We start from the raw sequence: 23,541 nt of genomic DNA, 5'->3' as shown, positions 1-23,541 counted from the left end.
CTTCAAGCCTCCCTTACCATCTAAGGATGGTGTTCATTTTCCAATTCCTTACATCAGTTAAAACCTTTTTGTTTGTCATTGTCATGTCCATACACATCGTGTGTGTGTGTGTGTGTGTGTGTGTGTGTGTGTGTGTGTGTGTGTGTGTGTGTGTGTGTGTGTGTGTGTGTGTGTGTGTACACCCTGTCAATGAGTCACGAAAGTGTCACTATACCCAACATCAAATTATACTGACAGGCAGTGCACCCCTTCCTCTGATTTCTAATATGTGTGCCTATACAAGGGTGGACTGTTTGCTATGATGGTGGAAATGGTCCCTGTGTATGCAAGCAGGGGCTGACAGTTGTAGCCTATGCAAAAAAATCCATCTTGATTTGCACATGTTTGCATAGCCTACTGTGCAAATTGTGAGTTGACCTATTGTGAGTTGACATGGTCTGTGCACATCCTAATCCTGTTTATAAATTAATTCCACTGTGATGTCTTATTTAGATTATTATCTATGGTTAAAGACAACATAGAGTCCAGGGGATAGGCTCATTAATGGAATTTGAAGTGATAGAACCATAGTAAAAGATAGAACGCGTGCATCGGAATGTTTACCCAGAGTGCCACATGGCGAACTTTCTGATTCTTTGTGACAATAATACGCGTTTCTTGTGGTTGCACTGGTCACCAAAGTTACTGCAACAAAATTCAAAAGAGCAGAAATGAAACCAGATTGTCAAAGAAAGAAAGTCTGAAGACACTGACGTTTGACAAGATCACCGGAAACACACCAGCACTCTATGGAAATTTCTCGCTGAAACCTGGGGCAGTAGAAACACGGCAGAGGGAGACAAGCAGTTGCTTGAGAGGTCGCTTTGCCTTTCCAAGCTAGTGTATCTATCTACCCGGTATCACTGATTTTTTTTTTCAACGGGCAGAGAAGCTGGCAGGATTGCGGAATTGCACAAGGGTTCTAATGACATCTGGATCGGCGGTGGAGTTGGTCACGCCTGCGCTCGTAGAGTAGCTAGCCAACTAGCCACCGCTGTAACTTCTTTTTTTTCCCAGTAGCGGTGTGAGTCGTTGCTAGCAATGGATGCGCTGTGGATGGTCCTGCTGCTGGTGGTCCCAGCACTACTATTGACCAGCAGCACGTTTGTTTTTTATTTTAAAAAGTGTTTCTACGTGGCGTATATGATGATACTGGGTGTAATAGCAATACCACTCAGCATCCTGAAAAGCGGTGGTAGGGATATTGAAAACATGAGGTAAGTTGTCAGCACTCACCCAAGCCATGGCACAAATAACAGGACCTGCTAATGCTAGCTGCTTATGTTCAATTGCATCTGGCTAGCCAGTATGTTAGCTACTACCGTTAGATGTGTTGACCCTAATGTGGTGCTAGCAAGGCGCTAGCTTGTCTGGATAACATGCTTCACAGTACACAGTCAGCTACACAGCCAATTGCCTAGCCATGTCAGTTATCAATTCTGTATGTATTTAGTCTTTAATAGAAAAAACGCTGTAAAATACATTAATTTCTTTCAGTACTGCTAGAAAATCAATGTGGTTCTCTGGGTGCTGAGGAACTACATTAAACGAAAAGGCGGGTCGTTTGGGTTTTGTGAAGGAATGCCAAGCATCTCTCACTACAGACAGATGTTCGTTTGTCAGGGGGAAATGAGGGTCTTCCTTAGCTTGTTGTGTTAGCTTGCTAGTCAGTTTTCCTTCGACCCAGACACAACCCAAGGCCTATGCTGTTTGGAAATAGGAAAACGAGGAAAGGGTATTCCTTCAGGGCTCGTGTTTTTAAGATTTTTAGATTAAAAATCTCAGAAATCACATTCTCAGCCAATTGACTTCTGCTCAAGTCAACTGTTAGCCAGCCAACAAGGCATTTACGGTCGGCTAATCTCTGATTTTTGGGGTGTCAAATTGACATCAACAGCCAGCGGAACGAGGTGTTCATTGATAATGCAATATCGCTGCTGATGGGGATACATGTAGCCATATAATTGCGTTATGAAACATTTGTACAAGCGAAGTAGTTTCAAATTGTTCCGAATGCATTTCATGGAAACGAGCTAGCTTGTGTTTCGGCGTTTTTGGTCGGCGCTAACGTTAGTTAGCTAGCCTGCCAACGTATTCAACTGGTGTAGCTATGTGACATAGGCACATCGACCAGAATCGATATCAGCCTGGCACATCGTTTGCGGAAAATGATTAGATGGGTGCTCTCTCTTTTGACAACTGAGCTGCTTGCTAAAACTGGCCACTTCAAGCCATTCTACACTAGAACTTGTCACAGCACGTTTAGAGGGTGATGATGGAGTGTACACAATCAGTGTGGGTTAGTCTGACAGAACGGGGCAGTGTTATGTTTTGTATTATGCAGGTGGTAGCTGCTAGGTATTCGTGTTGCTTTCGATTTGCCTTGGAATATTCAGCAGAATCATGAACACCCAAAATACATTGGAGCTAGATAGATGTTGGGAATATCTGTGCCAAGTAAATTACACCAGGGATTCATAAAGACAGCTGTGGGGAATTAACTCTAGGGACACTTCTTTGTTTTCATTCAGCTGAGATATTACAGTCATAGTTTGCAATATATTCTTTTATTACAGCATTTAGATGACCTCAAACAATGATCAGCGCTCACTTGGTTTTATAGCAAGTAACAGGCCAGGCTCTCACTTCATACAGAAGTAAAAGGAGGACCTGCAGGTTGTTCATGGGCTGGGACAGTCTCATTCAGAAATTGTGGGCAGAGATTGATTTGGAATAGTATGTCTGAAACTAATCTGAGTCATTATCGTGTGACAATGAACTGCAGTGAGTGATGGGTGACATCTAAGTAGGCCAGAAGTCCATTTTTAGTAGTTATTAGAATCACCCTCCATGAGAGCGTGTGAGGTTTGATATTTTAAACCACCTGTTTTGTGGGTCAGGCCATACTCAGGCACTCAGCTGCCACTGCAAGTTTGGCGAATGAATCCATTGTTTTAATGCCTGAGAACTGTAGCACATCGTCGTGTGGTGTTCTGTTACTGTCGGTCCTCTTCAGTGGTTCCTTGGAAATCAATGTCCCCCACAGGAATGAGAGTTTTATTTGTGAGGAAGCAAGAGCTACTACTGTGCAAGAGAAATTTGATGGCAGCTATTTAGAGAAGTGGAGTTGTGGTGTTGCTGTTGTTTGAATGGATGAGGCTAGACTGATGGTCAGACTTGACTTTTTTAGGCTTGTTTACGTGTGTGTGTGTTTTGTTGTAGAAGAGGAAATGTAACTAGTGGATCTAGACTACCTGAGGGTCAAGTCAGTGTTACAATGGTGTTTCCTTACAGCTATCTCCCTGTTAACCTGGTGCTTATCTACACTTACATCTGTCTTCAAATAACGTGTTTGTGTGCGCGCACACTCTATCCTGGCAGTGAGAGAATCCTATTGAGTAAAAAGGCTTTAGAGAGAAGGGCAAAGGAAGCCAGGAGAGAGAGCGAGGAGATATCTGTGGTGTTCTTGAACATGAGCTTGTGTGTGTGTGTGTGTGTGTGTGTGTGTGTGTGTGTGTCTGTCTGTCTGTCTGTCTGTCTGTCTGTCTGTCTGTCTGTCTGTCTGTCTGTGCGTTGGACAGACTATGAGTGAGAGTGTGTTGACCTGGTTGAATAGTGTCCTGGTCCAGGGTGACCCATGGCACTGCGGAATGTTCCGGGTGACTGCTGGCAGAACAGCAGCCATTCTCTCTCTCTTTCTCTCTCTCTCTCACTCTCTCTCTCTCTCTATCTCACACACACACACACACACACCAATAACCTTTACCCAAGTTCCCAAACATGAATCAGTGAAACTTGACTCATCTGAGACAAGCATATTAGGTAGAAGGTTGATATTACAATTTATCGTTTACATCCTGTAGTGATAAAAGCTGTAGCTGGGTGTAGGAAAGATCAGATGTTACAGCAAGTGTGACATTTCAAAACCTGTCCATTTCAAGGATGGTCAGAGGTCAATCATTGTGGCACCATCCAATTCCCAGATTTCACCCAGTGCCCTTCTGACATCTGTTGTAATCACAAATGGTGCCTGGGTGTAGGAAAGATCAGATGTTACAGCAAGTGTGACATTTCAAAACCTGTCCATTTCAAGGATGGTCAGAGGTCAATCATTGTGGCACCATCCAATTCCCAGATTTCACCCAGTGCCCTTCTGACATCTGTTGTAATCGCAAATGGTGCCACGTTGTACAAAGGGAGTCTCCAGAGAACAAAATAGTTTTGATACTGGCGTTCCCTCCCATAACATGTGAATTGAATACCTGCTGTGCTAACTTCATGGCTCCAGTCAGACATACAGCCTGGATTGTGTTCATTCATTGCTTGATGCATGTCACCAGTTCCTGTAATGCAACAGACCAGTCTATTCAGTACACACTCACACACAGAGCACAGACTTCAGAGTTTTAGTACAGATCAAGCATTATGTAGGGCCCTGTTTTACATATCCGCACAGTGATAACGGCGTGCCCAGCAAGAATGGATAGGGTGGCAGTAAGTCGCACATGCAGGGCACAATGCTTGCTATTTACATAGTGGGTTTGACCTCACGAGTCTGGCTGTCTCACAGAAGCGTACTCTTTCAGACTAATCCACTAATTCAGTCACCCACACACCCTCTCTAACTCAATAAAGCTTGTTATGCTGTTCAGCATTTTTCAGGGTACCCTCCATGCAGCTGAGAAGTATGTGTGTGCCTCTTTGTATGGGGTGTGTGTGTGCGCGCGTCTGCGCATGTTTCAACTGTCTTGCAATAAGGTTAACCACACACGTACTTCATTGTTAACTCTTTCCTCATCTCTTTCGGCAACTAACCTTATTGACCATAGCCCGCTGACATTACTAAACTGTTTATCTTTTTTATAGTCTTGTGGTTACTGCGTGTTGGCCAACTTGGACTTTGTTTGTAGAGAGTGCTGCAACATACTGTTCCTTTTTTTTTTTTACAGAATAGTAGAAAACCTTTATCTTAGGTGTGTGTGTGTGTGTGTGTGTGTGTGTGTGTGTGTGTGTGTGTGTGTGTGTGTGTGTGTGTGTGTGTGTATGTGAAGGATCAAAGACTGTACTCTGAAGTTTAAACAGAGTTCTCATGAATATACGTAGCTGCTCGATGTGCTAGCCCACTTCATTTCAGCCACAGCTGCAATGTGTGTCCAGATGCCCTCATAATTTATTGAAAAGTCAACAGACACAATGTACAGTACACTGACTGACACACAGAAGGCACTAACCGATAAACGCATTTTCTTCAGTTTTCAGTTCTACTCTCTCTTTCCTCTTTTTCTGCCTTACACACACACACACACACACACACACACACACACACACACACACACGCTGCAGTTCTGCTGTTGGCATCCCTGTCAGTCACAGTTGGCCATAGGAAGCAGATGTACTGTAACACTTTTTGTAAGTGGGTGTGCATGCCCGCACACACCTTTTTTGTTTGTGTGATTCCACTATGTGTGTGTGTGCGTGTGTATAATCACCCGGCCAGACAGATGGTGAGCATGCTGCCTCCTCACAGCTCGGTGCAGCCCGTTCACTAATGGGAGAGCTGCTGTTTAGCAACAGAACCAGAAACTGAAATAATTACCACTCACTTGCCCATAAACAAGCTTTTATTTATTTCATTCATTCATCTCTTTCTTTTTATCCTCTTCTCTCTCCCCTGTCGCTATCATTTCTACCTCCTATACTCTCTTTCTTTCTTTCTCTCTCTTTCTTTCTCTCACTTTCTTTCTCTGTTTCTTTCTGTCTTTCTTTCTCTCTTTCTCGCTCTCTCGCTCTCTCTCTTTCACTCACACACTCATTTATGCACACATAAATTACCGCTCACTATGAAATCGCTTCTCCCTACAGTAACTTTGGCTCATGTAGAGTAGCACCTCTCTTCCCCAGCAGCAGTGTGCTTGTGTTTTTAGCTCAGAGGCCTGTGAGTCATCGTAGAATCAGTAGTGGTCCGTGAAGATGATGTCTCAATATGCAGTGACGTCAACACCCTGGCTCTGTTCTCCGATTGCAACGTTCACCCCTATGCTAAAGGAACTTAACCTCGGAATCACACCATTGGCATGTCATAATATGTAAATTAAATCATGCAAATCAGTGGTTATAATGACTCTTAAGGAAGATGTCTAGGCTTTTTTCCTTCGTAATATTTACACAGCCATTTCACATTAACAAAGAATACCTTGTTGAATGGGATTGGATGATTGGACTCGTTTTATCAGCTGTTGGTTTTGTGATTTTCCTCTTTGATAACCAGTGTAACTCAAACATGAAAAGTAACTCTGATTGTTTTGAGACTGATTGTGTGCATCAGTTCTTATCAGTGTATTCTGGTGTGTGTGTGTGTGTGTGTGTGTGTGTGTGTGTGTGTGTGTGCAGGATCATTCGCTCCCTGGTCCGTCATGTGAAGTACTTCCTGGGTCTGCGCTTTGAGGTGAGTGGCTGGGAACACCTGCAGACAGAGGGACCCTACGTCATCATTTCCAACCACCAGAGTTCCCTGGACGTACTGGGTAAGACCAGACGCGCACACACACACACACACACACACACACACACACACACACACACACACACACACACACACACACACACACACACACACACACACACACACACACACACACACACACACTACAAGAGTTGGTTTCCCTGTCAATCACAGGTGACCATAGGTAGCTGACACTGCTGCTTTGTTTCAGTGGTGTGCACGTCACATAATGTAGATGCTAGACCCATGCCAGTGCAATATGAAAGCGTATATAGAAGTCTGCGCTCTGGAACTCCCTTTCAAGGCAATTTCAATGAGATTCCCTAAACAGTGATGTTTTGAGCTTTATGCTCTACACACTAAAGGGCCATTCAAACCAAGAGCAATAACTGTGAAGATAATCGAAAGATAACAGCAAAAACATATTGCTTTAGCTAACATGAATGACAACCTCTAGACAAAAACTGTAATGATAATGATATGAAAAAAAATATACTGTCAGGGTCGCTTTCAGTTATCGTTATGGCTGTGGTTGTTGATGTGAGCGGCCCATAAGACAGCTGCTCTTGTGATAGCGTTTTTGTTTGTGGGTGTGACATCTACGGAGGAAATGTGTGTGTAATCATCCGTTCATGATCATCATGACTGATCATCTAGTATCCAGGATGTGTGACGTTTGCTAACACTTTCTTAGTCCCTAAGTGATATGGTTAGTGGTATGTCTTGTTAGTATTATGTCTATGTTAGTTTGTCACTTGGTCTGTTTTTGTACTCTTGAGATGTGGGTTTTAATGGCATTCACAGGGTGCCAGTGTTTCTGTCTGAAAGCCGATGTGAATGCGGCTGTGTAGGGGGGTTGTAGCCGAGTGAGCAGACACAGGGCAGCTGAGCGAGGCCGTCCTGTCTGTGTGTTTTTCCACGTCGGTAAAAAATCTCCCCCTTGTCAGCAGGCTGGTTGTCGTGACACGGCTAATCTGGCCATGGTGATGTTATTATGAGAGAGGGACAGAGGGAGAGACACGGTGGTGATTGACAAGACTAGGCTTTCAGCCAGCGTGGGGGTGGGGGCGGGGGTGGGGGCGGTGGAGGGGCCACTCGGCACTCCTCACTCTCCCTGATCTGAGGTCAGTCTGAGGGGGGAGCGCAAGGGCTTTGCAGCGCTATTAGACTTTGTAGCTCTGTGCAACCACATCAGGTGATCATGGGTCTGAAGGTGGTAGACGTGTTTCCCGACCTCTGGCCGATATTCTTGCCTCTCTCTCTGTTATCCTTATCAGTGTCTTAGCCTGTATCATCCTTATCGCTGTATCTCTCAATGCCATATATTCTCTCGTCTTTGTTTGGTTTTAGCTGACTGGAGGCAAGACTCTCTTTCTTTCTTTCTTTCTTTCTTTCTTTCTTTCTTTCTTTCTTTCTTTACTTCTTTACTTCTCCCTCTCTCTCTCCATGGAGTGGTTGAAGAGTTTGCATTCACTTTGCTTGTTCTCATTCAATTGTAATATTCAATATGCTGTTCATATTCAACAACAGAAATTGAACCTGTTTATTAGCATGGAAAACATGAACATCTTGAATCATTGGCTGCTATTCTGAATAATGTAGTAAGATAAAAGAAAAAATCCCACTCACTATGCAGATCATATAAGACCCACTAATGGGTGTGTTTTTTATTTAGAGCAGATTTTCTGCTTTAAGTCAGTGGACTGTGTTCTGAGCACACATTATATCGTCCCCAGATGGCCATATCTAAGAGGCCTCCATTTCTACAGTCATCAGTAGTCATGGTTTGAGATTTGGTTTCTAGGTGATCTTTGGATGCTGAAAGATAAACACATTAGCTGTGTCTTTTAGGCCTGGTGTTTTTTTTTAGGCTGTCTGTGTCTGTGTTTCCATGCAGAAGTAGACATTTTTGCCCTACCATATGCCCATACGTACACACACACTTGGTACACACATACTCAGCACAACACACTCTTGAGGTTGTAGATTTGTAAGGGATAAGGTGTTGTCCACCAGTTCATATCAATGCCTTATCCCGCTTGTTATGCGGCTACTTTCGTGGCTTCCACTGACAAAATAAATAGTTCACCACACAGATAAAATGTGAAAGTTTCAGGTGTTGTGTAGCATTATCTTACTTGCTGGCTTTCACAACAATGAAATTCCATTGCAGTAAGTCAACGGACTTTGTAAAGACGTCACTTTTCTGGACCAATGAGGGAACAGGAAGCGGTTGAAGGAAAAACTTGTGAAGCATCCGCGCACTGTAGAAAATATCAATTGATTATAAGCCCCTGCTAAACCTAATAAAGCTGAGTCCGCTGAATATGGAAAGTTTCAGTTCAAAGTAAAGTCAATAACCGTAGTAGGTTGATAAACCCACAATATTAGCTGTTAAGGAGAATGCCTAACTGTTCTCATGACACTCGTTTAGTCCCTAGGAATAATGCTTGTAGGTATCATCCTCGGCCGTTTTAATCGGGCAGTTCCTGAACACATTACTCGTCCCGGTTGCTGAAATAAGGCAGAGACTGCAGTGCTGACTCGGGCCGCTTTGAGCTGCAGTACTCTGAAACCCAATGTGTGATACCCCTGGTCTACCAGGGCTTAGGCTGAACTAAGGTGAGGCCGTCTCGCCCGGACCAACCACTGGGGAACTGCTCATCGCTAACTCCGGTGCAATAGCCAGTTCTTCTGCAGCTTACTACTTCAGCTGCCTTAACTTCTACGGCGGCAAAGTTAAATCCCAGCCTTTCATCGTGCCAAACACCGTTACCTATCACTACCACTCCGGTCTCTAAGTACAAGAAAGGCTATGCGGATCAGCATAACAATTTATTTGTCATGTACAAGCTAAGAACTCAATACATTGCAAGAAGCATCTAAATGAATAATATGAAAGTTACGAAAAACAGGTTAAAGAAATACTTAGGCTATCATATAAAAAACAGACAGAGAATGAAACATAGCCTACTTTACCAGCTCAGAGAAAGATGACTACACACCTAAGTGTGGGAGCCCTATAGCTATAGTGACTCCCAGATTAGTGAATTGACTACCCTTATATAGGCTACAACATTTGTGATTGGTTCAGACAGTGATAGAGGTTACATGAATGGAAATCACATGATGAGTACTGTAGGTGAAACTGAGACCATTGTTGTAGTGAAACCACTTGAGTAAATTAATCAAGACATAACAATACATTTGGTTACATTTCCTGGTCCAAGTTGACTTCTGAGGACTTTGGACAAACATGTGACAGGAGGTCCACAATAGGCCCACACTTAGTAGCTAATCAAGAGTTTACATATGATTGAAATGAATGTCATCAGCCTGGGAATTAGATCCTTAGAACTTCTTGCAGAATGATAAAAGATGTGAATCACAAAAGCACAAAACCTGCCATTGAGAGCGGTCATTATATACTTTACGTTGGTAATTAAATAGATTTAACAGGCCATCGTAACGTTGGGAAGTCTCATTCATGTGAATAGAACTCTGAGGAGCCGTGTAATAAGTGTTCTTTACACACAATGTGTTAGTCCAGGTAAAGTAATGTGTTGGTAAATACAAGTCACAGCAACTCTCTGGGTGTGTGTGTGTGTTTTATCAGGATGTGAGATGTAGGTCAACTGTGAACCACAACCCACCACCAGAGTGGAATTTATGGTCTGTTCCAACCATGTCTGTTGCTACATGTTCCTGACTTAGGGTTCAATCCACACACACACACACACACACACACACACACACACACACACACACACACACACACACACACACACACACACACACACACACACACACACCAACCCATCCGTCACATATACATGCACACACACACACGCACGCACGCAAACGCATATGGGAGGTGTGACGGCTCTCTCCGCACCTGAACCAGCAGATGCAGAGGAAGCATCTTCCCTGCGGCTGTCACCCTACTGAACTCTAGCTCTCCATCCCGGTGACAACCAACAGACTACGCCCCCTAGAGGCCTGACTATAGCCATGTTTATATTGTCTACTCTCATAAGGTTACTACTAACACACTTAGCAGTACTGCACATGTTTATATTAATTTATGCTACTGTAAACCACCTTCTGTAAACCAACGGTATGCTACTGTCTGCACTGCACTACTGTATATATCCTGTCCTGTTTATGCACCACCTGTCTGTACTTTGTATTATCACATGGCACTTTTTCGTCTTTTTTTGCGCTTCTGGTTAGACGCAAACTGCATTTTGTGGTCTTTGCAACTTTACTGTCATTGTGCAAAGTACAAGTACAAAGTATACACACTCAGTCACACATACACACACATTCTCACACTGTCTCGCACACAGTCACATGGTCACGCTCATCACCATATGGTGGTTAGGCAGACGCCCTCCCTAGTCATGCTGTCCATCTGAGCTCTCCCACTGGCTCCCCCTGCAGGTATGATGGAGGTCCTGCCCGACCGCTGCTCCATGATCGCCAAGAAGGAGCTGATCTACGCCGGCACGGTGGGCCTGGTGTGCTGGCTGGGCGGCATCGTCTTCATCAACCGCAAAAAGACCAGCGATGCCAAGAGCGTTATGGCTGATGCTGCCAAAACCATGATGGATGAGAAGGTAAATCAGCCGTAATCTACCTGCGCAGGGGTTAGCCCAGTAATCCACCCCTGCAGGCAATCCGCTCATATTCGAACTCTACCACCTATTCTAATCCATCACTAATTAATCTGTGCAGGTAATCTATGCATGATACAGGTGTGTTAGAAATAATTCCCCAATATATGTGAAGGTGTGTAAGACCAATTTGAGCAGGTAACTAGGACTTTTGTTATGGGTTGGGTATGCCAGTAACTCAGCAAAAGCCTGAGGCACAGGTTATAGTTTCTCACTTCTGGTGAGTCACACCAGAGACTCTATAATGAGGAGACACAGTACTCCATAGAAATGCTTGGGGTTAGTTCATAACGCCAATATGGCCGTTGTCTACACCTATCCCAGCCCTTTATCCTCCCTTCCTTCCTCGGTCCTCGTCCTCACTGATCTAGATAAAGAATGATGGGGCGGCAACAATGGAATAGTCTATCCAGTATTAGTTATAGATCAGTGGGAACGAGCCTGGAGGACCGAGCATCGAGGAGAGAGGTTGAGAGGCACCACCTGTATGCCTCCCTCCCTATTCACTTGAATAGGAAAATAGCTGCTAGATAGCTGCCCAAAGTGCATAACAAAGATGGCCGCCAAGTGGGGGGTGGACTTGCCTGTAGGGATTAGTCACGTGTGGATGATGATACTCAGTATTGATGTTGGGACTGGCTAGTTAGGACTGATGTGTTGCAAGCAAAGTCAAATAAATGGGACATCCGACGTGTGACAGACCCAATGAACTCCTCTCTAAGATGCGTGGTTGACTTGACATAGCCGCATGGATTTGCAAGGGGCCTCTCCACCTCTCTGTGCGCCTCTCCAGATTCGCCTGTGGGTGTTTCCTGAGGGAACGAGGAACCAGAAGGGAGACCTGCTGCCTTTCAAGAAGGGAGCGTTCCACCTGGCTGTGCAAGCACAGGTAAGACACGTTCGCTTGTCGTTCATACTGTACACACATATGGTGCCTCTCATTCATCTTTTATCTATCCTCCCTTCCTTCCTCGGTCCTCGTTCTCACTGATCTAGATAAACAATGATGGGGCAGCAACAATGGGATAGTCTATCCAGTGCTAGTTATAGATCAGTGGGAACGAGCCTGGAGGACCGAGCATCGAGGATCAATGAGGGATGTTGAGAAAGGCCCATAATATGGACAAAGTCTTCTGGTGAAGTGCTAGATGAAGACGTCTTTGCCACTAGAGGGAGCTCCTCATTAATGCAAATCTGCCAATGCAGCTGGAATGCTGCACAGTAGGCTGAGACCTAATCCAGGATGAAATTGCCGTCTGTCCGAGCAAAAACTTTCACTTGAATGCTAACACCCTTAATTGCCAAACTTTGTCCAAAAATGTTGTGTTTTTATGCAAGTACACACACACACACACACACACACACACACACACCAATGCACACACACACACACCAATACATGCACACACACACCAATACATACACACACACACACAAAAAGAGGTCAAGCACACACTCTCAGTCCAACCCTTAGGTCGTGTGTTTGTTTGTTCTGGCAGTCCAGCCTGCCTTGTGCTGCAGTGCTGTGTATTGGTGATAGCCACCGAGGTGCACATTTGTCTTCTGCTGTCAGAGAGCGTGTTGGCCGGCCAGCGCTTTCTACTCCCGCCATGGAGCCTGACAGCAAAGGATATTTGGAGCTGTAGTGCTCTGAAGTGTGTCTTGGGGTCAGGCACAAATGGGATGAATTAACACACACACACACACACACACGCGCGCGCGCGCACGCGCCATACTGTATTTGAGTTCACATCAGGACACACACCTCAGATAAACGCATGCACACACTCTGCTCTGTGCGTGACAAGGTCACAGGGAATAAGACGTGTTTATGTTGAGCTGCACAGGCTATAGTCATGACGCTGGCGCTCTATGGGCAGATATAAGTGTTGGCTTGGCCCTGGGGCATCCAGGCCATATTAATCAACAGCAGATGGGAATTACTGAACTAGCAGACCCATGTAATCCAACCCTGACGCACTTAATCAGAAACTGTAACGCTGTGTATGTGTGTGCTTGCGTGTGCTTTCGTGTGTGTGTTTGGGTGTTGTGCATGTGGGCAAGTGTTCAAATGTTTGTCATGGAGTCACACCAGGATGGAACGATTCTGATGTTGTGGTGATAGGTCCTCGAGAACACAGATGCACACACACACACACACACACACACACAAACACACACACAATAACAGGCTGCTGGTAACACATTATGTCAGGTTGACAGAAAACCAACATTCCCTGAGATTCCAGTCTTTGGAAAGATCCAATAAGGTTGATAAGACTTCTCAAATCTCACTCTCTCTTTTTTTGTCCCTTACCCCCCACACACTCTTTCTTACTCTCTTTCTTCCGTCTCTCTCTCTCTCTTTCTCTCTCTCCCTCTCCCTCTCTCTCAGGCCCCCATCATACCGATCGTGTTTTCCTCCTACAGCAAATTCTACCTGCGGAAGGAAAAGGAGTTCAAGTCAGGTATGCCATTTTTCACACAGATCTCGGTTTCTGGAGCGCCCCCCAAAAGCGCTACCTAGCTAGAGTTGCTGCAGCCAACAGCTAGAGAGACCAGGCAGCTACATTGCTACACTCTGGGGGCATAATCATTATCTGTAATCACAAATTGCCCTTTAATTAAAGTACTTTGTGGCCCCAGCCGTGGCGCGACTGGCTGGGGCACCTGCACCGCACGCCGGCGACCCGGGTTCGATTCCCGCCTCGTGGTCCTTTCCGGATCCCACCCCTACTCTCTCTCCTGCTCGTTTCCTGTCATGCTCTCTACTGTCCTGTCCAATTAAAGGCATAAAAAGCCCAAAAAAATAATCTTTAAAAAAAAAAAAAAAAAAAAAAAATTAAAGTACTTTGTATTGCAGCTTTCCAAACAAAATGCAAATACTGATAAAAGCTGGTTGATTGATTGATTGATTGATGAGAACGGTGAGTGTGTGTGTGTTGCTCTTTCAGGCACTATCACTTTGAAGATCCTGCCCAAGATCGAGACCAAGGGACTGACCACGGACGATGTGTCGACGCTGACCGACCAGTCGTACGCCATCATGCGCTCCGCCTTCCTCGAGATCTCTGGCCCTGGGAAGCAGAGCAACGGGCCGTCCAGTCACTGAACATTCCGCTGCCCCCCCAGACCCTCTGACCCCCCCCCCCCCTTCTCTCTCTTCCCTCGTCCCCTCCCCCTGTTCCCTCTGCCTACCTATCACCCTGGCAACGCCGAGAACCTCTGCAGTGACTCATGACTCCATAGTCATGGTGACAGTAATGACTGTAACCGAAATTGCTTTCGATGTCCTATCTTTTGGTCTTCTTGACAAAGGATCGTACACACACACACACACACACACACACACACACACACACACACACCCTCTCACACACACACATACATGCACACCTTCGCACAGATAAATAACTTAAGCCTCTCTATCCTGTTGCTTCATGGACTCATGAATATGGGAGGGGAGGTGAAGGGGTTGAGATGATGTCACTTCCCACATGGAAGGGGGGGAGGGAATGGGGGCCGGCCAAGCGGTGACCCCCGACCTCTAAAAAACGCTCTGCTTCCTGGTCCGACTCGGCACCGCCGCAGGTCGAGGACCAGGAGCCCCCGTGGGATCGTGGGAGTTGACGGACGACACCCCTGTACTGCATGCCTTCCTCTGCCATGCCGCCTTCTGCCCAGTGCTCAGCTTCAGCAGCTTTATTTTGTGTATTTTTTTATTATTATTATTGTTTTGTTTCAAGTTGTTGATGTTGTTGTTTTTTGTTGTTATACTTTCTATTCGCTTTTTTGGTTGTTATTGTGCTTTGGCCAATTTGCTCACATCTCCTGTAGATGAAGCACCAACTGTCTGAGATCCAGCCTCCGCCTTACAGTAATGAGCGCGCGCGCGCACACACACACACACCCGTACCCATACACACACACTCGCACACAAAGTTCACACACAATACTCATACGCACACGGAGAGAGAGAGAGAGGAAAGGCTTCCAAGTTTCATGCGTGAGTGGAAAACACATGCGCACACACACACACACACACACACACACACACACACACACTCTTCTCCGACACTGCTCCTCTGAACTAATGTACCATGTATCCAATGTTGAACATTGATGGTGTAAAACTATGAAAATTATTTATACTGCTGACATCAAATTTGATATCTCAAATCTGCTGTTTTTCTTCAGACGGTGAAGTGAGACAGCGTGCGGTGGACATGCTGTTTCTCTCTCTATAAATGTATTATTTTTCTTCATGCGTTTCTATGTCTGTGAATCCCCATTCACAAACACAAAAAGGTGTCAAAAAGGTGTTTTCCATGAAGTGCACTGTTCTGCTATACACTCGTATGATGGAGTCAGAATTCCAGTTACACGAATGTCCACAAAGAACCAGTTCTAGTCCTGTATGCTAAAAGCTTGTTGTTGTTTTTTTTAATATGTTTTGTTTGTTTTGCTAGAAGTTTCGGTTATGTTCTTTTGTTGTTAATTTAACGAGTGTTAATTTGTTGAGATTCTAAAGGAGAGTTAATTTAAGGAGACGTGATCTTTGTGAAAAGTCTTTTGTTGCATGTGGTCTGTGTGTATGGGACTGAAAAAGGCGCTGATCATGAACAGCCAAAAAGTTGAACTAGTTTCTCACAAGCCTTGGTTCATGTAGATCTTTCATTGATGATTATAGAAGAAGACCTCAAACTCTTCACACTTGTAGATCTTGAGTTGATTGTGATTGGTGGAGAGTAGGTCATGATGGCTAGACACATTTTTTCCTTTTTCGTTTTTGCTTCTGATTGGTTGAGACACTGGGTGTGATCACACCAGATTGTCATTTTGGGGCTGTAAAGCTATCATCGTAATTGATTAAAATTGCTTTATTAGAGGCACATGTGGATTAATGATCAACAGCATCTGGTATTGACATCTGTATTCTATACAGATGATGAGTTGTTAATGTATAGGCCTTCCATCCGAGCTATAGGTGGAGCTTCAGCCGCAGTTATGTTTTACAGGGTTTTTTGGATGTTTTGTGCACAGTCGTTTTGATTGGTCAGAAGTAAATGTGTTTTAAATTTAGTGTTTTAAAAATCGGAATAGCTAGCAGCTCACTGTGAGGTTCTGCCATGGTCCTCTGCTTCCTCAGCCAAGCTTCACTCAATGTCTGTTTAAACTGTCGAGAATGTATCTCAACATCTGATGAAGTCTGTGCATGAGTGTGTGTGTGTGTGTGTGTGGGAGAGAGATCGGACAGAGTGAGAATGTATTTTATTATCTGTGTGAGTGTATGTGTATGTGATCTCATGTTCTTGCTTCTTGAGACACACAGGCAATTTTTTTCATGAAGCCATTTCATTTCAGCTCTTTCCCTTGGTGTGGTGGTAGAAGGTAGTTTGGCCTGCTTGTCCCTCACCCGTGAAGGAGTTATCTCAACTTCGTGATGAGGGACAGAGGTTATGGTCAGTCAGTCATCTCTCCTTGAGGAAGTTTGTAATATTTGAAAATATATATATAAATATATAGATATATATTTGTGAATTAAAAAAAAAAAAAAAGTTCACATCTTTTGAATGTTGTGGCATCCTAAAAGTGTCTAAAGCAACTCATTTGTGCTGTTTGCCCAGTGCTCAGATGCAGTTTAAGTCTTTCCATCATGTGGTTTGCTACAGACCTACTTGACAGAATTATGGCGGTGACAAATGATGTGTTTTTTTCTTCAGCTCATAGGCGAGAAATTTTGGAGTCATTCAGGTCTTGGATCAGTTTCAGTGGGAGATTTGTGAATGAAGTCGTGTTAATGTTTATTCATCACTTCTAAACCCTTAAGCTCTTAAGTACCCCTTAATTAAGGCTATCTGGATGTAGGCAGTCTTGGTGAGGCTATGTCCAAGTCTATCCTTATGGTTGTGAGTGAAGTGGCAGTGTGCATTGTACTAATTAAATTCTAATTAAATTATAAGTTTGACTCCCCAGATATTCATATCGGCCTCAGTATACAGATTAGGCATTACATTAATTAATATGTAAACTCCTGATATATATTAACAAAGCACTTTTAGCATAGAATTTGGATTTAACATTATTTAAAGGGAAAATTGTAATGTGGCAAAACTGTAAATTATGATTTTTTTTTTTCACCAAAGCTATTAAAGTGTACACTGGTGGAAGCTTTAGATTTATTATGGAAAAATAAATAAATAAATGCAAAAATGTGAAAAGTGTCTATCTGACATCTTACAGATCTTCATGTGTGGGAACTTGTGTGTATGTGTGGCCCATGATTTGTGTGTGTGTGTGTGTGCGTGCGTGTGCGTTTTAAGTTTGCACATGCAAACACATGAATTAAAAAAAAAAAAATCCCATTGTAGAGTCTGGTTCTATTTAAGATGTAGTGTTCTGGAATGGCACAGAATCTGGATTCAACCTGTCTGAAGAATGCCTTGGGAAAGAAAGAAAATAAATTTCATTCTTTTTTCCTACAAAGTGTCATGTTTTTGCTCTTGCACTTCCTTTAGCCTCTATAGGCTTCACACATCTTCCAAAGTCATGTCGATGACCTCACCAGCAAACATAAGACAGTCATTGTAAATTTATTTAAAAAGTTACAAAATGTTTTTTTTATTAAGGACCAAGATTTCCAACATTCAGACATGGAAAGGAACTTGAACACTAGGGAGGCAGGTGGAGCTATAATTTAAACAAACAAACAAAATCGACAACAAACTGAAAACTTAAATACACACAGGACTCAGCTGCACCAAAACGAAGTCAAATAGACAAAACACAAATGCATACAGAATCCGAAACAAACGTTTTTAAGGAGAATAGTCTACGTTAAAAAAAAAAAAATTACAAAAGAAATTGGACAGTGTCATGTAAACCAGGGATGTTGAGTCTGGTGAGCCTGGTGGTGGCGTGTAACTGGGGAGCGGTGTGATGGCGGTGGTGACATTGGGAAGCAATATGTCGAGTGATGGAGTAGATTCTGATGCACATGGTCTCTGGCGATGGACATTGTAGACAGATCTAAGGGCCAGTTGTAGGTCGTGGAGGAGATAAGTTGAGGATTTTAAGGCACAGAGATGTTTAATTTGACACAGAATTGCCATGGATAGACCACCTTCGCAACTCTGCCCTTGCCGCTTTTAAGTCTCTTGACAGGAACCTGCAGCAGAGAAAATGTAGACCAAGTTTATTACTCATGATGGATGAGCTCTACAAAACTTGAGTGACATTCTTTTTGTCTGTGTGTATATCCATGTGTGTGTGTGTGTGTGTCTGTATGTGTGTTAATACATGAGTATATTTGTCTGTGTCCGTGCGTGTGTTTGTCTTTGTGTGTGTGTGTGTATGTGTATACATACAGTATCTGTGTGTGCGTGCGAATGAGAGTGCGCGCGAGACTCACAGGCTCCAAGTCGTTCCTCCAGGAAGCCGACCTGTTCGCTCAGGGACTCGATGCGGTCCAGCTGCTGCAGGGAGTGAGACAGGAAGCTGGTGCTGCCCACCACACCCAGGCCGCCGGCCACGCCCCCCTCCTCACCAGCCAATGGGAAGAGAGTGGTGAACGGCGCCAGCACCATCTCCAGCTTCTACACGCCCAAGGAGAAAGAGGTAGAGAGAGTAAAGGTCGGCGCCCACCAGACACGAGCAGTACGCGGCGCGACGCGACTCAAAAAAAATTAGAACTCCATTGTTTTTAACGGAGCAAAGCCCACTAGAAATGTCTGCCATGCGGGATAGAAAACGGTTCTAAAACCCCGCACGTCAAGCCCAGACCGCTGAACACCATGTTCGGTTCCGGCGCCGGTTTTAAGAGTGAGGTCTGTACTAACCAAAGAAGACCAGAGCTCTGTTCTAGAATCTTTGGTACTAACCCCATGGAGGCTGAAGTCAACTGAGTAACTTGAGAGTAAGGCTGATCTTTATCAATGAACACCTTTTCTCCATTACACATGCAGTATACCACTGGATGAAGGTTTCTGCTTCTGATTTACTTGGGATACATATTTCAAAAGTGAGATGTGTGTGTCATCCTATGAGTGACTGTCTATGCATCCGTGGGAAAAACAGCTATGACTATGAGCCACATGATGTGCACACCAGGAGGAACGATGGAAAAAAATGTATGTTTACTTTGCTTATGACAGCTAGACCCAAATGAGCTGATCGCGCGGGCAGACGTGACGTCTCCCGAGAGAGAGTGTGCTGAAGTGGGAAAGGAGGTCACGTTCTGAGCAACGTCTTAATGTAAAGAGCCATCAGTGTGGATCAGTGTGAACACACACTGCCAAAAACCACTGGGTCTGCTAACAACCAAAAAAGCAGCTCCACACTGCCAGAGAGACCACCAGGAAGGCCTCTGTCTGTGTCTGTATGCATCTGTGGTTGTGTGTGTGTGCGCGCATGTGTGTTTCTGTATGCATGTGTGTGTGTGTATACATGTGTGTGTGTGTGTGTGTATGCGCACGTGTGTGTGTGTGTGTGTGTCTCTGTATGCATGTGTGTGTGTGTGTGTGTGTGTGTGTGTGTAGGGAGGCATATGTGCGAGCACCCTCTCACTTTTGCACACAGCATCTAGACGGCCTGGGTCCACAGGGCTCTGTTTCCTCTGGGCGCCAAGCTAAACTCATAAACGTTTTAAAAGGTCACCTGTTGTTTCTGAGCTCTCCTGAGACGGCGCAGCCCGCAGGCTCAATAGGATTAAATCATTACAGAACCTTTGATATTACAGCCCAATAGCGCAAGAGAGGAATGTGTGTGTGAATGTATGTGTGAGTGTGTGTGTGTGTGTGTGTGGGCTGTGTGAATGTGTAAAGGTGAGAGTGAGTAGCCTATGTGTGTGTGGGCTGCATGAGCGTGTAAAGGCGAGAGTGAGTGTGTGTGTGTGTGTGTGTGGGTGTGTGTGCGCGTGTGTGAGAGAGAGAGAGTGCGTGATGGAGTGTGAGCGAAAGAAAGAAAAAAGAAGTGTGTGTGTGTGTGTGTGTGTGTGTGTATGGATTTGACTCTCACCTGCTCCAGTAGCTGTACTCTGCTCCTCAGAATCTGAACTTCTTCTGTAACATTCTCCACCAACCCTAAATCTACTCCTTAAGACACACACACACACACACACACACACACACACAGACACACACACACACACACACACACACACACACACACACACACACACACGTAAATGCCCATATGTCAGCACAATCATCTCCGTAGACATCCCACACTAACAGTCTTGCACCGTCACATAAAAACACTGGCTGCATTAGACTTGCATTAGCGTTTCCTACAGCAATATTCCACAGCATGTAATTTTCCTCATTCTCTGGGAAAAACACATTAATGGACGACAGACCAGAATATCTAAAGACCCCCTAAAGAATATAACAAGTGGGGAGCCTAAGGAATACTCTAATGTGTGTGCGTGTGTGTGTGTGTGTGTGTGTGTGTGTGTGTGTGTGTGTGTGTGTGTGTGTGTGTGTGTGTGTGTGTGTGTGTGTGTGTGTGTGTGTGCGTGTTTAGGCCAGAGTGATTAATGCCCATTGAGATCTGTAGGCTTTAAAAAAAGACAAAATGAGGGAAAGTAGTGGAGCTGGGGAATTTATGAACTTAGCAGACAGACAAAAAAAATCCATAACTTAGTGGGAAAGGGGGTCCAGGGGTTCCTACTAACACACACACACACACACACACACACACACACACACACACATACGCACGGGCGCACGCACACACATACACATACACACACACAGACAGACAGACAGACCGTTTGGAACAATACATTGTGAATTAATATGTACATTTCACAATAAATATTTAAATATAATAAGCACTCTCTGAGCTCTCCTGAATACACATACACACACACACATTTGAAGTGTCATGTTACTTTAGTGTTTTCTGGGAAAAGTGTTCTCTGTCTAAATGTCATTGACCAGAACCAACCAAAACCACACACACACACACCCGTGGCTGAAGCTGGATCGGACATGAACCCACTAACCAGGTCATGTCATGTCTGTCTCACTGAAAAAGTGAATGTCAAGGCCGATGTTGTGTCTTACACACACACACACACACACACACACACACACACACACACACACACACACACACACACACTCATACAGATTTGCTCAAAAATAAACTCAATCTGTCCCAGATGTGTGCTCCTCTGAATATGCTGGCGAGATGTATTTGTGTGTGTGCGTGCGTGTGTGTGTGTGTGTGTGTGAGTGTGTGTGTGTGTTTGCGTGTCTGCAAGTGTGTGATACTGTGACCCCCAGCAGTCGTGGCTCAAAGAGCTGGAAAAAGAATGTGAAGCCTCGGCCAAGAAGAGAAAGAAAGAAAAAAAGAAAGAAAGAAAAAAAATCAAACAGAAGAGGAAACGATGAAGGACAAGCAGTCTCAGTGCACCTTTTCCGGCCAAAATACTCTTCATCCCCCCCCCATCATCATCATCGGTCACATCACCATCATTATAAACCTCGTCCAAATAATCCACATTTCACCTTTCAAATTACCTCATATTTCTCTGAATGTCCAACTTCTTGCTTTTGAAATGGCAGAAACTATCACAAGAATAACTATCGCATCAGCATGTCAATAATGCTGTCTGGCAGGTAATGTGCTCACATTTTTCAGCTGAAATTGCTCCAAATCAAGCTGATTCAGTGCAGCGGTTCCATCTGTTTCCACCATACGTCAGAATAACAGTATTGGGCCCTTCGCTTTCCACCCACCTTTGAGTGATTTCATAGTTACAACAGAGAGTAAACACGTACTGTAGGCCCAAACATTTGATCCACAACCAAGTTAATGTTGTCTACTAAACACCAAAGCAGCCGCTACAGTTTTAAATGTAGGTAGTTTCAGGGGAGTTGAGTGTCAACCGCATCTTTCATCCATGTCTGTCTTAATGGTGTACTCAAAACGTCCCTTCATCAGTTGAGCATTGTATAACACACTATACACACACTAGAGCTCACATCTCAGCAAAAGTCAGCTCTTCATTGGCCTGACAGTCCATGTCAAGTATCGAGCCAAGAGTTTCCCTCTCCCTCATCTCCTAAAAACCAGACAACTAAACGAAAGTGAACAGAGGCCAATGACTGGGCTTCCCAGAATCACACAGACTCTTCTCAGTCTCCTAAGATAGTGATAGTCCATAAGTGGCTGTTGTGGGGGCAGTCTCTGGCCTGTTGCTACTAATGGGGTTCTACGGGGCTGGACCGGGAGAATCTGATCTGGGATCTGAGGCTCCCCTCATAAATTAAGTCAGGATGCGTTCTGCTGCGCTTGCACTTCCAGCCACCATCACATTGCCTCATACACCAGAGAACATTCCTCCCACTTACAGAGACACGCAGAGAGGCGCACACACACACACATGCACACACACACGCACACTGTTCTTTTCTTGTCTTTCGCCTCTCGTTGACTCCCTGCCTCTCATTTGCTAAATCGCTCTCCAAAACTCCTGAGAGATACTCTGCTGGAAGCTGTACTGGAGTCAGTCTCATTGCCCCTCCATCCTCTTCTACTGACTCTTACACACTCCATCTCTGTCCTCCTCCTTCTCTCTCAATCTCCATTTGACTTTGTGCTGATAAAGCAACGGACACAAATCCTCCTTTATTCACACTGGGCGACTGATGAAATGAGGGTGAAATAATAAAGAGTGACCACAGATGGACAGGGGGAAACGGACTGACCGATGGGTTGGTAACGGGAGAGCTGAGGGACTGACGACGGGTCACATCTCTCTCCTAAGAGGGTTACCGGACCAAAATAGCCGTGGAAAAGTCTGTGTGTTCAGATACTGTATCTGCTCCACCACAGAGTATAGCGTCTCGGATACCATAGCGCAGCACAGCACAGCACAGCGTGGGTAATGCATCCAGCCCAGACGCTCGCAAGATTAAACGCACCGACTGCATGAAACCGTAACCCCCATCAGGTTGACGGAGTGGGACCGTAGTCGGCCCAGTCTCTGGGGCTTTGTGCCCAGATGTTGGGGCAGCCGACTGGGACGCTGCGCAGATGGTCTGGGGGGAGTGTTGGGAGTCTCCCTGAGTTTTGGGGGGCAATTTGTCATGTGTGGGAAAGAGATGACCTCTCTGTGAGAGTTACAGGGTCTCGAAAAAGGCCAGAACGCTAAGGTGCTACCACCTGATACGTGCCATAAAGAACGATGAGAAATGCATTTGCTGCTTTGCAACCACACCTGATGCTATCGAGGTCAGACCGCAACACAGGTGGCTAGTCGGCCGTGAATTCGGGAATACCATCCATCGGTCGTGCGCGCTCGTTCCCACAAAG

The 23,541-nt window shown here is 44.8% G+C and overlaps 2 protein-coding genes across 3 annotated transcripts in view; one reads left to right on the top strand and one right to left on the bottom strand.

The window, feature by feature from the left end:
* The first annotated feature begins 816 nt into the window (after positions 1-816).
* agpat2 (1-acylglycerol-3-phosphate O-acyltransferase 2 (lysophosphatidic acid acyltransferase, beta)) lies at positions 817-17,703 on the top strand. Its single transcript, XM_062554002.1, has 6 exons — positions 817-1,256; positions 6,430-6,563; positions 10,985-11,160; positions 12,011-12,106; positions 13,613-13,685; positions 14,172-17,703. Exons 1-6 carry the CDS (start codon positions 1,081-1,083, stop codon positions 14,327-14,329), a joined length of 813 nt encoding a protein of 270 aa, XP_062409986.1. The 5' UTR covers positions 817-1,080; the 3' UTR covers positions 14,330-17,703.
* Positions 17,704-17,794: 91 nt separating this feature from the next.
* egfl7 (EGF-like-domain, multiple 7) overlaps positions 17,795-23,541 on the bottom strand; it is an 18,021-nt gene continuing 12,274 nt past the window's right edge. For both annotated transcript variants that reach the window (XM_062554000.1, XM_062554001.1), the window contains exons 8-10: positions 20,233-20,309; positions 18,629-18,812; positions 17,795-18,385 (exon numbers count right to left, since the gene is read on the bottom strand). In XM_062554000.1, the coding sequence (XP_062409984.1) occupies positions 18,366-18,385; positions 18,629-18,812; positions 20,233-20,309 (281 nt within the window). In that variant the 3' untranslated portion in view covers positions 17,795-18,365. The remainder of the gene's footprint in view (positions 18,386-18,628; positions 18,813-20,232; positions 20,310-23,541) is intronic.

The sequence above is a fragment of the Sardina pilchardus genome, chromosome 14, assembly GCF_963854185.1.
Source record: "Sardina pilchardus chromosome 14, fSarPil1.1, whole genome shotgun sequence".
In the NCBI taxonomy this organism is placed as follows: Eukaryota; Metazoa; Chordata; class Actinopteri; order Clupeiformes; family Clupeidae; genus Sardina; species Sardina pilchardus.
Note: the sequence above shows the minus strand (reverse complement) of the source record. Positions and strands in the feature narration are given on the sequence as shown.